This window comes from Miniopterus schreibersii, assembly GCF_964146895.1.
Source record: "Miniopterus schreibersii genome assembly, chromosome: 2".
NCBI classification, from domain to species: Eukaryota; Metazoa; Chordata; class Mammalia; order Chiroptera; family Miniopteridae; genus Miniopterus; species Miniopterus schreibersii.
Window position 1 is genome coordinate 75,746,365 of NC_138102.1, and position 16,148 is coordinate 75,762,512.

At 35.2% G+C, this 16,148-nt stretch overlaps 1 protein-coding gene across 3 annotated transcripts in view; it reads left to right on the forward strand.

The window, feature by feature from the left end:
- Positions 1-16,148, forward strand: part of SETDB2 (SET domain bifurcated histone lysine methyltransferase 2) — a 95,026-nt gene that overhangs the window by 26,093 nt on the left and 52,785 nt on the right. For 2 of the 3 annotated variants that reach the window (XM_081130184.1, XM_081130185.1), the window contains exons 6-12: positions 403-966; positions 4,419-4,535; positions 7,647-7,816; positions 9,313-9,532; positions 10,138-10,237; positions 11,855-11,948; positions 15,107-15,441. In XM_081130184.1, coding sequence (XP_080986310.1) covers positions 403-966; positions 4,419-4,535; positions 7,647-7,816; positions 9,313-9,532; positions 10,138-10,237; positions 11,855-11,948; positions 15,107-15,441 — 1,600 coding nt within the window. The remainder of the gene's footprint in view (positions 1-402; positions 967-4,418; positions 4,536-7,646; positions 7,817-9,312; positions 9,533-10,137; positions 10,238-11,854; positions 11,949-15,106; positions 15,442-16,148) is intronic. The other variant, XM_081130186.1, reaches the window with a different exon arrangement.

A 16,148-nucleotide genomic window follows, 5' to 3' on the forward strand; every position in this document is an offset into this window, starting at 1 on the left:
AAACCTGAGGGAGGGGGTTGTGGGAACCCCATGGTCAGTTAAAAGTATGGATACCTAGGATTTGTATTTTGCATATGAAATGGGGACAGTCTTATAGTACTTGTGGGATCTGATACTGACTCCAGGTAGATAGTGTCAGAATTGAACAGAATTATTGGACATGCAGTGGGAAAATTGGTGGGAAAAAATCACATATTTAATGTCTGGAGGGTGAAGAAAAACCTTTGAGGCATATACCTTTATATGGCTGCAGAACATAGTATAATCAGAGTCTGGCTTATTTTTGTGTTGTCTAAGAAGAAAGTAATAGGAACTAATTACCACCTTAGTGTGCAGTGTTTTTTAAAAATGGGGAATTGTACTGTAAATTTGAGATACTAATAAATAATTGATTTTTAACAGAGCTATAAAAAATAAGGAAATTCCCCCTCTGGAAAATAAAGCTGCAGACTTTAGAGGAAAAGAATCATCTTTGAATTTATCTTACCAAAGTCATGACTGCTCTGGTGCTTGTCTGATGAAAATGCCACTAAGCTTCAAGGGAGAAAACCCTCTGCAGCTACCAATTACATGCCACTTCCAAAGACGTCATGCAAAGACAAACTCTCATTCTTCAGCACTCCACGTGAGTTATAAAACCCCTTGTGGAAGGAGTCTTCGAAACATCAAGGAAGTTTTTCGTTTCCTGCTTGAGACAGAGTGTAACTTTTTATTTACAGATAACTTTTCTTTCAATACCTATGTTCAGTTGACTCGGAATTACCCAAAGCAGGAAGAAATTGTCTCTGATCTGGATATTAGCAATGGAGTGGAATTGGTGCCCATTTCTTTCTGTAATGAAATTGACAGTAGAAAGCTTCCACATTTTAAGTACAGAAAGACTATGTGGCCACGAGCATATTACCTAAACAGCTTTTCCAACATGTTTACTGATTCATGTGACTGTTCTGAGGGCTGCGTAGACATGTGAGTAGAATAACATGGCATTTCAAAAAATCTTCTGAATGTTAGGCGTACTTGTTAAGTCCTGCTATGTATCAGTTTGTCTGTCTATCTATATAAAACTCTTCGCTAAGAATCTAAAATGGAAAAATACACTCTCTTACTGGCAATGGGAAAGAATTCTTCACTGGTTATTATAGTAATTTAAAAATTATTTCCTCCGAGGATGAGTATTTCCTTTAAGCTAGTGTCATAATTATAATTATAGTTATTGCCATATAACAGTGTGGACACTGTGACAGTTGCTTTACATATATTTTCTTATTTAATTCTCACACAACTCCATGAGGTAGTAATATTATTCCCATGTCACAAATGAGGAAATTGAGAAGCCAATTGTAAGATCATAGGGCAAACAAATTCAAGAGCTACAATTTGAACCCATGGTCTTAACCACTATGTTATATGTTGTGTTTTACTTTTATAAATCATTTCCTTGCAATTTTTTTAGAAAGTTAATGGTACTTATAATTAGTACTCTCTTGATCATAACATTGACATTCCATTAAAAAAATGAAAACATGTTCTAATGTATTAGGACTTTGAAATCATTTTGTTTTAAGGGTGTGTAATGTACATGTATTTGTAGGTATGCATATATAGAATGGAGTTTCATTATATGTGCATTTAATTTAATGTAATTTATTTTCCTATACTGGGCAAAATAATGAGAGAGGTAAAAAGAAAGAAATAGTATGGATAGTAGTTTTCACCATCCTGACAGTTGGAATGTGAGATGAGATGTATGAATCTGCTGTTACATCATTTTGGCTCAGTTCCTTCAGGCCTGTCATAGAGGAAACCTGTCACTATGCCAAGTTTAATTCTGCTTAAAAATAAGTTTGTATTTTTTAAACATTTCCTCTAAGTATAATCCAGCTATATTTGGCCAAGCTCAATCTTTCTCAGTGCTGGAGAAAAAAAACAACTGACTGTTGGACAGTGTTTACTTTATGGTCAGTTTAAGGGACTTTTTAAACATAATAATTTGAGTATATGTAATTTTAGAACACACTGGATTAAACCCAATTGAATGTATGATTTTAAACAGTCACAGCACACAAAGGAATTTAGGACCATGAAGGCAGCTTGAGTCCCAACAAATAGAATTCACACCTGAAGAATCAGAGATAAATATAGAATCTGATTGAAAGAGACTTTACAATAGGTATGTTTAAAGTGTCTAAAGAGCTAAAATATTAGCATCCATGAAACAAGGAAAGCAAGAAAAGGATATATTTTTTTAAGTGGTATATAAAAAAGAACCACTTGGAAATATGGGAAATAAAACATATGGCCATTGAAATAAAAAATGGACTAGATGGACTAAATGTATTGGTATAGTTGGAGAAAGAATTAGTGAACTGCACGGCAAAAACTAAGATCTCTCAGAATGCAAAGAGATAAAGATATGGGGAAAATTAAGTTACAGGTTAAAAAATATGGAGGATAAAATGAGAGAGAAACAAACATCTGCAGTGAAGAAAAGAGCAATATTCAAAGAAACAATAGCTGAGAATTTTCCAAATTGAAAAAAGACAGGAATCTTCAGAGTCAAAAAGTCTCCTAAAGACTAAGAAGGGAAAATAAAATTAAATATATCGATGCAACTTAAAAAGTATCTAGGGTAAAGAGTAAATTTCAAAAACTCAGAAAAGAGGAAAAATAGACTAATAACATGCTTTGATTAGAATTAATAAAACAAGAGATATTAGCATAAAATACTGAAGGAAAATAAATGTAAAATTAGAATTCCTTTCAAAGTCATTTGACAGGGAGAGTACGGTGTTCAGACAATGAAATAGCCATTGAAGAGGTGCATACCTACTTTCTAGCAATATTACTTTTAAGTATATCTAGAACATTGTTTTCCAAGCTATAGGTTTGTGGGATGTAAAATCATTTAAAGGGTTGTAACTAGCATTTTTAAAATTAAATAATACAAAAACCCAAGTGCATCACACACAATAAGGGTAAAGTTTCATGTCACTGTTGTTTCAGTTTATACACATGCACACATACATAAATATGTATGCTTGTACAGGATCATGAAGAAAATGTATTTTCTACCATGGGTCATAGTTAAAAATATTTGAATACTACTCTAGAGATGCTTACACATGTGTATAAGAATGGGATGTTCATTGCAGCATTTGTTATATTGAAAACTTTAAGCAACTTAATTGTATACCAAGCAACTAATTAAGCAACATAATTGTATATCTAAATGCTATGGAAAAGTTTAAAGGAGTTAACTAGATTTGCTTATAACATGGCTTGGGTCTCAAAAACATAAAAAGCAAGTTGTAGGATAATAACTATAGTAAATATTTAAAAACAGCACAATACAATATATTATTTGTAGATCTATATGTAATTAAAAGTATAAAGGACATAGCACCAAACCTCCTGAAGTTTAGTTTTATCTGTAATGTTTAATTTTTTTATTTTTAAAAGAAAATCATATAAACAGTGTATGTTTTAAGTTATATACATAGGAAAAAGGACTAAACAAAATGATGACAGCTAATTCTGTGTGTTAGAAATGTGAGTGCTAATTATATTACTGCTTGTATTTTTAAACTTTGCAAACAAAATCATATAAAAAAACAGCTTTAGATTTCTACATCTGTAAATAGAATACAAATTAATGAATTTTTTATTGTTGTTTTTTTTCCTGTTACAAACAGTAGCCACCATTCTTATGCATGTATGTATATACAGAAAAATACAGAAGAGAATCATCGAGGAAAAGACCTTAAAGTCACTTGTTGAACAAGGAGATAGATCCAGAGAGTTTAACCAGCTTGCCAGTAGTCATATACCCAGTTTACAGCTGAGACACCCAGGTTCCTTACTTCCTGTAAAGTTATAAGTCTCTGTCATATTAGATAATCATTTAAATAGAGGGGAAAAAATTTTATGGTTGCATGCTTCTTGTTTAGCAAATTTATAAAAAAACAAATTGTAGTAACCAGATACCCAGCATTAACTTCCCCAGTCTGTTTTCATGTCATTAGAAAAAAGGGTAATTTAAGACATCTGCAAAACTATGAGTTTGACACACATGAGTTTATCCATTATGGAAGAGTGGACCTAGGAGAATATTCATAAACAAGCTTCTGAATAGGAAATGAAAGGAATTCATTTTGAAAAGTTAAAGAAAACTCATATACTTACGTATTTATTTCATGAGCAAATAGAGATACAGTCCAGTTTATAATTATTTATAAACTTTTGATAGATATTCTCTTTCAAAGAGGTCTGTTTAAGAAGGAAGTTCAATTGTCCATGAGGCAAATGACTGTCCTAAATATAAACATCCTTAACTATATCATTTACACTTTCATCAAGACAGTCTCTTAACTTTGTACTTTTTTTATTCTGACTTCTCCATTCATTGCCTTCCTTTTTAGAACAAAATGTGCATGTCTTCAAATGACAGCAAGAAATGCTGAGACTTCTCCCCTGTCAGGAGATAAAATAATCACTGGATATAAATATAAAAGACTACAGAGACACATACCTACTGGGTAAGATACCTTAAGGATTTGTTGCAGGGTGTTTGTATCTTTTTTTTTTTTTTTATGTTTCTTTATTATTGAGAATATTAGATGTCCCCTTTTTATCCCCACTGATCCCCTCCACCTCACATCCATCCCACCCCCAGGCTGTCCCCATACCAATGTCTATGTCCATGGGTTATGCTTATAAACCTCTAAGTTCTTTGATTAATCTCTTCCCCACCCATACCCCCCTCCCTACCTTCCCTCTGAGATCCCTCAGTTTGTTCCATGCTTCTATGTCTCTGGATCCACTTTGTTCATCAGTTTATTTTGTTTATTATATTCCACATATAAGTGAAGTCATGTGGTACTTGTCTTTCTCTGACTGGCTTATTTCACTTAGCATAATACTTTCTAGTTCCCTCCATGATGTGCCAAATACAGCTGCATAATATTCCACGGTGTAAATGTGCCACAGCTTTTTTATCCGCTCATCTACTGATGGGCACTTGGGCTATTTCCAGATCTTAGCTGGTGTAAATTGTGCTGCTATGAACATAGGGGTGCATAAGTTCTTTGTGATTGGTGTTTGGGGTTCCTTAGGATATATTCCTAGAAGTGGGATCACTGGGTCAAATGGCAGGTCAATTTTTAAACTTTTGAGGAAACTCCATACTGCTTTCCATAGTGGCTGCACCAGTCTGCATTCCCACCAGCAGTATACTAGGGTGCCCTTTTCTCCACACCCTGGCCAGCACTTATGGTTGACTTGTTGATGGTAGCCATTCTGAACAGGTGTGAGGTGATACCTCATTGTGATTATAATTTGCATCTCTGATTAGCGACATTGAGCATTTTTTCATATGTCTCTTAGCCTTTTGTATGTCCTCTTTGGAGAAGTGTCTATTTAGGTCCTTTGCCCATTTTTTAATTGGATTGTTTGTCTTCCTTTTGTTAAGTTGTATAAGTTCCTTATATATTTTGGATATTAACCCTTTATCCAATGTGTTGTTGGCAAATATGTTCTCCCATACCGTGGGCTCCCTTTTCGTTTTGTTGATGGTTTCTTTGGCTCTGCAGAAGCTTTTTATTTTGATGCAGTCCCATATGTTTATTTTCTCCTTAGTTTCTCTTGCCCTAGGAGATGTATCAGCAAATATATTCCTATGAAAGATGTTCTGAGATTTTACTGCCTATGTTTTCCTCTAAGATTTTCATGGTTTCATCTCTTACATTTAAGTCTTTTATCCATTTTGAATTTACTTTTGTATATGGTGTAAGTTGGTGTTCTAGTTTCATTTTTTTGCATGTATCTGTCCAATTTCCCCAATACCATTTATTGAAAAAACTGTCTTTACTCCATTGTATGTTCTTGCCTCCTTTATAAAATATTAATTGACCATAATGGCATGGGTCAATTTCTGGGTTTTCTGTTCTTTTCCAATGGTCTATATATCTGTTCTTTTTTTTTTTTTAAGTATATCTTTATTGATTTCAGAGAGAGGAAAGGAGAGGGAGAGAGAGAGATAGAAACATCAATGATGAAAGAGTCATTGATCGGTTGCCTCCTGCACGCCCCCCAACTGGGGATCGAGCCCGCAACCCAGGCATGTTCCCTGACCAGGAATCGAACCCCCATCACCTGGGTCCTAGGTTGATGCTCAACCGCTGAGCTACTCCTGGCCAGGCTATATGTCTGTTCTTATGCCAGTACCAGGCTGTTTTGATAACAGTGGCTTTGTGGTATAACTTGATATCTGGTATTGTGATCCCTCCAACTTTGTTCTTTCTCAGGATTGCTGTGGCTATTCAGGGTGTTTTTTGGTTCCATATAAATTTTCAAAGTGTTTGTTCTAGATCCGTGAAATATGCTGTTGGTATTTTAATAGGGATTGCATTGAATTTATAGATTGCTTTGGGTAATATGGACATTTTAATGATGTTAATTTTTCCAATCCATGAACATGCTATATTTTTCCATTTGTTTATATCTTCCTCTATTTTTTTTTTTCAGTGTCCTTTAGTTTTCCGAGTAAAGGTCTTTTACATCTTTGTTTAAGTTTACTCCTAGGTATCTTATTTTTTTAGTCTCTATGGTAAATGGGATTGTTTTTTTAGTTTTTGTTTCTGAGAGTTCATTATTGGTGTATAAAAATGCCATCGATTTCTGGGTGTTAATTTTGTATCCTGCTGCCTTGCTGAAGTCATTTATTAAATCTAGTTGTTTTTTGGTAGAGTCTTTAGGGTTCTCTATATACAATATCATGTCATCTGCAAATAATGACAGTTTTGTTTCCTCTTACCAATTTGGATGCCTTTTATGTTTTCTTCTTGTCTGATCGCTGTGGCTAGGACTTCCAGTACTATGTTGAATAAGAGTGGTGAAAGTGGACACCCCTGTCTTGTTCCTGTTCTTAGGGGAAATGGTTTTAGTTTTTGCCCATTGAGTATGATGTTGGCTGTAGGTTTGTCATATATGGCCTTTATTATGTTGAGGTATGATCCCTCTATTTCCACTTTGCTGAGAGTTTTTATCAAAAATAGGTGTTGGATTTTATCAAATGCTTTTTCTGCATCTATTGACATGATCATGCGATTTTTGTCTTTTATTTTGTTTATGTGATGTATCACGTTTATTGATTTGCAAATATTGTACCACCAGCCTTGTGTCCCTGGAATAAATCCCACTTGGTCATGGTGTATGATCTTTTTAATATATTGCTGGATCCGATTTGCTAATATTTTGTTGAACATTTTAGTATCTATATTCATCAGGGATATTGGCCTATAATTCTCTTTGTAGTGTCTTTATCTGGTTTTGGAATTAGGCTAATGCTCGCCTCATAAAATGAGTTTGGAAGTGTTCCTTCCTCTTGGATTTTTTGAAATAGTTTGAGGAGGATAGGTGTTAATTCTTCTTTGAATGTTTGGTAAAACTCTCCTGTGAAGCCATCTGGGCCAGGGCTTTTGTGTGCTGGGAGCCCTTTGATTACTGCTTCAACTTCATCAGCAGTTATCGGCCTATTTAGACTTTCTGACTCTTCCTGATTGAGCTTTGAAAGGTTGTATTTTTCTAGGAATTTATCCATTTCAGCCAGGTTGACCTGATTGATTTTCTCTTGCATATTTTATTGACAGCATTTATGAATGCAGCCTGTTGTGCAAGTGTAATCGCCAAATGTGTCAAAACCGAGTTGTTCAGCATGGACTTCAAGTGAGACTACAGGTGTTTAAAACTGAGAAGAAGGGATGGGGAGTGCGCTGCCTAGATGACATTGACAGAGGGACATTCGTTTGCACTTATTCAGGTAAAGCAAAGGTTTATTTTCAAATTACTGTATAGTAAGATGTACGCTTCTGAATCTCCATTTTACTACACAGGGCTATTGAGATCTCATAGCAAGGACAAGAGCAACAATATATGAGAAGCATCAGGGGAAGGAAAGTGCCTGGGAAATTGAGTACTAAAGGAACAAGATGCTTTAGGAGGTACCAGATGGCCCCGAAAAGAAAGGCTCAGAGATCAAATTTGAGTTATTGTGTTAGGCACATTTTTTTTTGGTCTTCATGGCTACAAATGCTTTGGAGTAAGATAAGAAAACTTTTTAAATAGGAAAACTAAATTCCTGAATTATCAATCTAAGACTACCTTATTCAATGTTTTAAGCTATTAGAATTTAATAAGGTAATTTTGTAATAAATACCTACATGTAGTGATTCAGGCAGTGACTTTAGGCAACATACTCCATCTCAGAGACTCCAGAGAATTTCCCACATTCTGAGCAAAACTTTCCACCCAGTGTGGTACAGTTGTACAGTTATTGACTTTAGGGCTACAGCCCCCAGGATAGACATGTCAGTTTCCAGTAGTCTTGACCAGTTACCCCAGAGTGTGAGGCAAAGATCCTCACTCTCTGTGTTTCCCAGGAAATGAGGAGGGTACAGGAAACATGGCTCTAGCGCCAGTCTAAAGGAAATGTGTTGGTCTAGGCAGCAGGGACCAGAACAATATTCCTCATTTGAATTTCCAGGTTCACTTCAGTGAGGGCAAGAATTATCAATATTCAGAATAGCCACACTTGGATTCCTGTCACATACCCCTTATAGACACACAACTTGCCTAGACAATTCTCACATTTCTTAAAATAACGCTTTGATGAAAGTCAGCAGCTGCTTATAAAATGCCAAATAGTATCCAGGGAGTATTGTCTTTATCTACATTGCCAGAAAATGCAACTAAGGAATCTCTGATCCAGTTACTAACTTTGACTTGGTAACTGTAATTTTGAGTGCCTTGGGGGGAAAAAATGCATAAACTTTAGACTAAGATTTTAATGTTACACTAGAACTTAATATGAGAACAAGGGGGACATATCACCACAGATTTAAATAGGTCACTTTATAAAAAGAGTATTGATTTTAAATGATAAAGTGTTTTTAACTTGACACCAAAGCTACAGTGTCAAGGCTAGAGTTCACCTCTCTAATTTTCTAGAATGCTTTCTGATCTGTATTTTTGTTTTATATTATTATAGCTAAATTTCTTTCATGTTATACCAAAACAGACAAATGTGGTTTTTTAATGTCCTATATTTTTTCATATACTGGAAGATATGAAATTTCTTAATGGTCTTTTATTATTTCTTGTAGTAGTTTTCTAGGATATTAATGTGTTTATCTTCATTCTGGAAATAAGGTATACCTCACAGGGTTCTTTAGTAATAGAGGAGAATAGAGAAGTCCTTTTGTTGCTTAGCAATTACTATAGTATCTTTTGTCTTGCTAAACTCTTACTTTCTGCTAGGAAGATTACTAAGCAGATCTAACACTGAGAAACCTGATACTATTGGTGAAAATAGAAAAGAAGACAATATTATGAAAAATATGTTTTCAAAAAAGAGGAAAATAGAAGTTGCAGATTACGAGGTCGAAGTTATCCCATTAAAATTGGAAACACATCCTAGAAGTGCTAACACTGAAGAGTGTCCACCTAAGTTCAATAATAATCCAAAAGATCCTGTTACGTAAGTAAGATTTTAGGAACCCATTCAAAAACTGATCTGTATTACTGGTCAAGAGTGGTGGTTTCTCCTCTCCCTCCCCCTCCCCCTCCCCCTCCCCCTCCCCCTCCCCCTCCCCCTCCCCCTCCCCCTCCCCCTCCCCCTCCCCCTCCCCCTCCCCCCCTCCCCTCCCCTCCCCTCCCCTCCCTCCCCTTCCTTCCTCCCCTTCCTTCCTTCCTTCCTTCTTTTTTCTTCCTTTCTTTCTCCCCACCCCTATATATCCCTCCTATATATAAACTTGCTTCAAGTTGTAAGTTTAACACTGAGAAATCTATGACACTCAGATTTAAAAATCTAGCCAACATAATTTTATTTCCCCAGTGTTGTACTTCTGGAGTTTTACCTTTAAAAACTATAATGTCATGCTTTGCAGTTCTTTTTATTTTCTATCACCATTCTATTTCCAATACTTTTGATGATTTTCTCTTTTTAACGTTTTAAAATGATTGACTTTAAAATATGATTATATTCTCTTCTGGTAAGGGTCAGGCATAAATGTTATTACTTAGATTAATTTCTAATGAATATTTCTGTAACATTATCTAGAATAACTCTTTTTTTCTTTTCAGAGAAATGAAATATAACAGTATTTCAAGAATTCAGTATCATTCAGTTATTAGAACTCCAAAAACCAAGAGAGCCAGTATTCAACCTGATGAGGAAAAGATGGTAAAACTGCAAAATGTAGATACGGCCCTTCTGAGAACATTAACTATTATCTCACCTTTCTATCTTTTACTTAGTTCAGATTATTTGTGCTACTTAAAAATGTGTAGGATTTCTTTTACTGTTTTGAAATGGGTCTACTGTTGAAGTGTTAATGACCACATTTTATTTACTTAGTATCCTTCTGGTGGTTAGCATGTTCCCAAACTTAGGTTTTTAAGGAGAATGTTCTGATTGTGTTACACTAAGACTGAGAGCTATCCTGTTTTGAGAATTTATAGAAACTAAAGTGATTGAGTTGATAAGAAGAAGAAAAATATTAAGAAAAATAATAGAGTAACTTGGGTTAAGGAGATAAGGTTGTGAGATGCATGAAAAAGAAGACATGCAACCAAATTAAAGGTCATCCAGAAAGCAACATTTTACATGATAGCCTCTGAAGGGACACTTTTCAGTCTGAACTGAGAAGACTAACTAGTCAGACTATAACTTAGAAGCAGAGAAAGAAACAGGAAAAAAGAGAAGGGTAGACATAATGGTAGTTCACATTAGGGCTTTGACAAAAAATAAAAACTCTGCTCTGGGTGGTTTGCAAATTTTGCCCTCTGCCTACTAACCTATAGTAGGAACCTCCTCAGTATCACATACATAATTATGAAAAGAGTGGGCCATGGGATCACATAGACTTGGGTTTCACCTCCAGCTCTGCTCCTTTCTAGCTGAGTGATATCTCCTTGTCTAAATTTCTTTATCTGTTAAATGAGGAAAATAGTATCTAAGTCAGGAGGATTGAGATACATCAGAAACATGTTTGACACTCAGGTAAATGCTCAATAAATGTTGGCCATTTAAGTACTTGAATACCATTAATGGTCAGCTTTCACTGAGCAGTTAGTTTTGTCACGCATTGTGCTAAGCAGATAACTCTTTTAAAAAGTTAGTACCATTTGAAGTAATGGCAGTGTCTGTAATATATAAAGATAGGCAACTTCTTTAACCTTTTTTTTTTAATATGTCTTTATTGATCTCAGAGAGAGAAAGGGAGAGAGAAAGATAGAAACATCATATCATGAGAGAGCCATTGATTGGCTGCCTCCTGTATGCCCCCTACTGGGGATCCAGCCCACAATCTGGACATGTGCCCTGACTTGGAATCAGACTTTGATCTCCTGGATCATAGGTCAATGCTCAACCGCTGAGCCATGCTGGCCGAGCTAACCTTTTTTCGGACGTAGAAACTAGCTAGAGTGTTTTTATCTTTGTACATCTTACACTTGATGCCAAATTCATAGTCTGGTATCAGAATTGAGGGATACAAACAAATGTATTTGAATTTATTTTGAATTTTAATGCCTAAAGAATGTCTTGACTGTCTTATAGTCTTTATAGCTATAGCTTACTAACATGCCTACAAGTAGAACATAGCCAAAAGGGTTCCATCACTCCTAAGTTTCCTTAAAATATATCAGCTCCGAGGTTTTCAAAACCAATGTAGTAGCTACAGTCCATGAAGATTGACACTTGATGAAAGAGGCCTAACTGCTAAATTAATTCCTTTTCCTGACCTAGAAGGTAACATCTTCCTTGTTTTATTTTGTTTCGTTTTGTTTTGTTTTTCAGGGATTTGCTTCCTCAGAATCTGTCACTTCTGAAGATAATGATAGATTTAAACCAACCCAAGTACATCTGAACTCTAAAGCCAAGGAGATGAAAAGTAGGCTTTGTTTAACTCTGTGCCTGCCTCTTCTGCCTTTTTGTCTGTCTTGCTCAGTATCTGTGGCTTATTTTCTCAGACTCCAATACAAACATGCTGCAGTCACACAAAAGTTAATGCTTGTCTAAATTTTGAGAGGTCGGCAATCTGTATGGTTTGTGGGCCAAGACTAGACTATCATCTGTTTATGTATAGCCCATGAGCTAAGATGATTTTTACCTCTTTAAATAACTGATAAAAATGAGATGAATAATATTTTATGATACGTGGAAATTATATGAAATTATAATTTGTGTCCATAACTAAAGTTTTATTGAAACATAGCCACACTCATTCATTTACATATTATCTCTACTTTCGTGCTATAGCAGCAAAGCTAAATAATCGTGACATAGACCATATGGCCAAAAAAATGCCTAAAATATTTACTATTTTGCCCCTTATAGAAGATGCCACCAGTGACTTGACATATGGCAGGTAGGAGTGGGGTGGACAACTCTTAGTTTACATTGTCCACAGTGTTATCTGTGGCTTTGGAAACATTGTCCAAAGCAGCCATTTCCTAACTTGTTTGGGGCTTCTTTAAAAATAAAGACACAGTATTCTAGCCAACACTGCTGCTGGAGATGCTCAGCAAAAAGTGAAAATATAGCTACCCTGAGTGCTTGTATTTCAGTGTTACCAACCCTGCCACAGTCAATAACACAACTTGACAAACCTGGGTTTTGGTACTTTTGCATTTCAATACATCCCTCAGGGAGGAGATGTTGCTGAGAGATGATCTATTACCTCTTCTCCCTTTGAGGTTCCTTATATCTGCACTCCCAATTCCCTGCCTGGTCTTAAAGGATGGATATTGGAGGAGGCAAAGCAACTCCTTGACTGAAAGGTCTATGAAGAAAAGGCATTTATGTATTATAATTATTTCACCATTGTAGGGGAGGAAAAAATCTCTTCCTCTCCCTATCTTAGGTTGTGTGGCTGGGGTCCTATAAATTAGGCTGACAAAACAAACAAGTTTATTACCATTACCATGTGTGTTTTACATGTAACAGATGGGACTGCAGTAATTCCGCTTATCCACTGTTTCACATTCCATGGTTTCAGTTATCCACCATTTACCACAGCCCAGAAATACTGAATGGAAAAATTCCAGAAATAAACAATTCATAAGTTTTAAATTGCACATCATTCTGAATAGCATGATGAAATCTTGTGCCAACCTACTCCGTACCACCCAGGATATGAATCATCCCTTTGTCTAGGGTATCCACACTGTATATGCTACTTGCCTGTTACTTAGTAGCCATCTTAGTGATCAGATTGACTGTTGCGATATTGCAGTGATTATCTTCAAGTAACCCTATAGTAGCCTAACTATATCACAATGCCCACGTCATTCACCTCATCATGTAGGCATTGTATCATCTCATAATCATCACAGGAAGGGAGAGTAAATTACAATAAGATATTTTGAGAGAGAACACATTCATATAACTTTTATTACAATATATTGTTATAATTCTATTTTATTATTAGTTACTGTTAATCTCTTACTGTGCCTAATTTCTAAATTAAACTTTATCTTAAATATGTATGTATAGGAAAAAACATAGTATTTCTAGGATTCAGTACTTTCCACAGTTTCAGGCATCCACTAGGGGGCTTGGAATGTATTTCCCACAGATAAGGAGGGACCTGCTGTACTCAGAATTCTGGCTTATCTAGAACCTTAGCCAAAGAACAATAAATTTTTAGAGTTAGGGCAAGACAAAGGAAAAGCACCTTTAGTCTCTAGGGGTAGCAAATTGTGGGAAGGCAAATACATGAGAAACCAATGGTATATATAGGCTAGTCAAGTTTGTTATATAGATTTCTCTGGTTGAGTCTACGGGATGATAAAGGTCTAAAATTGTCTCCGGTGATTAACTTTTAACTTCTGTCCTTCCTGGTAGGAGGAGAGACACTTTTGTAAATTTATGGCCTGCTTTTAGGCAGATAGGGGGAGGCAGAGAGCTTTTCTTGCATATGCTATTTAAATAATTCTTAAGCCAAAGAGGCATATTTTGGGATGACATATTCTGATTTCCTTCACCATTTTAATGCAAGTGAACCATAGTGAGTACTATTGCTTTTGATTCTTTTGCCATTTTCATTGACCACTACAATGTATATGGCAGGCATATTAAAAAAATATTATCTGTTAGTGCTCACAAGTGATCTATGATTAAAGTATGAGTACATGTAGGAATAGCAGCCAGCAATAGTAATGATTAAACTAAGAACATTGATTTTAGAGAAATGCAATTTCTTTATGCCACTGACGTGGCACAAGGTTTTTAAAAAATAAATGATTTTGCTTATTTCACTTGACATGCATTCATACTTTTGAATATTCTAAAAAATATATTTCTAAAAACAATTAAGCAGTTTATCTTCTTCTAAAGTATTATTGTTTGTAAAAGTGTGATTATTGAATGGTCATCTAGAAAATGAGCACTAATGTGTACAAAGCCTATAGCAATATAGTTATTATAGAGGGTGACTTTGACAGGGTCTTTTTAGGCCTTCTTTGGTATCTTAAAGGCCTAGAGTGTTCCCTACACACCACTGTTACAGCTGTCTAAAATATGCTTAGGCCTGGTTGGGTTGCTCAGTTGGTTAGAGCATTCTGATACGCCAAGGTTACAGGTTTGATCCCTGGTCAGGGCACATACATGTAAGAAGCAACCAATGAATGCATAAATAAGTGAAACAAGAAATCGATGTTTCTATCCCCCTCTCTCCCTCCCTCATGCTTTCTCTCTTCCTCTCTCTAAAATCAATTAGAATATACTTAAATTCAGATTCCAAAGTTGAAGAGAGGCAACATGTAGATTCATTAAAAGGAATAATTATGTAGTAGAAAGAAGGCCAAGTTTGGAACCAGACATTTCTGAGTTTGTTACCCCACTTCTCTTCTTATTGTGGGTCAGGTGAATCCCTTAACCCTGCAGAGGCTCAGAGTTTTCGTATATAAAATTGGAGTGCTGTCTACCTTAACACATTGTAAGGATTGGTGGTAATGAAAGTAACTAGCATTTAATTAGTATTGTTAATCTCAGCACTATTACTCAACCAAGCATTTTCCTGACAATTCCTTCTAAAATGTTTATTAGTGGATGCAAGCTCAAATCAAGTTGAAGACTCTGAAGACAAATTGCTGATTGAATCAGATGTGATAGATATAACTAAATGTAGAGAAGAAAATTCACCAGGGGACACATGTAACCAAGCAACCACAATGGATAATCAGGATATTATGAAGTTTGAGGTTCAAATACTAAAGCCCCAAGAGGAAAAATCTCCAGCATGTCAAAACCAGAATGTCTTTTGTAATAAAAAGTTGCCAAGTAAAACCAAGAATACTTCATCTGAATCTCTAAAGTTCAATAAAGGAAGTGTATTTTTATTGGATGCCACAAAAGAAGGAAATGTGGGCCGCTTTCTTAATGTGAGTATATGGGCTAAGATTTACATTTCGAAACTTTTTTGTGTGTGCTTTTTAACAAAATTATAAGGAAAATATGATTAACAAATTCTAATGCCAGACTACCTGGATTAGGATGCCAGTTTTCTACTTGTATGTTACTTGACCTCATACCTTATTTCTGACTTCTATAGTGTGGGGATAATAACTGAGTCATAGGATTAAATTAATTATATATACTATGTAAAGTGCTTAAACAGTACCCGGCACATAGTAAACATTTGCTTAAGAAAATGATATAAATGGTATATAAGAAAATTATTTACATTTATTGAAAGGTTTTCAGGATTTGTACTTCCAAAAAATCATAGTGGACACAGAATAAATTTCTGTTTTGAGTCTTATTCAGAGATGCCTCTAATAGGTCAAAAAATCAGTTGGAGATATTTATGTTTTACTTTCAGTAAGTTTTGAATGATTTAGTGGCTTAGTATAGAAAACCAGTACATTTTTCAGAATATTGCATTTAACTATCCTACTCCTTTTTCTAATTCCCAAACTATAGTCATTTTCTGTTTGTGTGTATGTTTGGGATATATAAATAAGATTTATTTTCACTTATATAGAAAAGTATTCATGATTCTTCTGATTTTATGGTTAATTGACACTTAAGACGCCTGTGATCTTCAAGATAAGAGTAGTAATTTGTATTATTGATCATATCTCTTGTG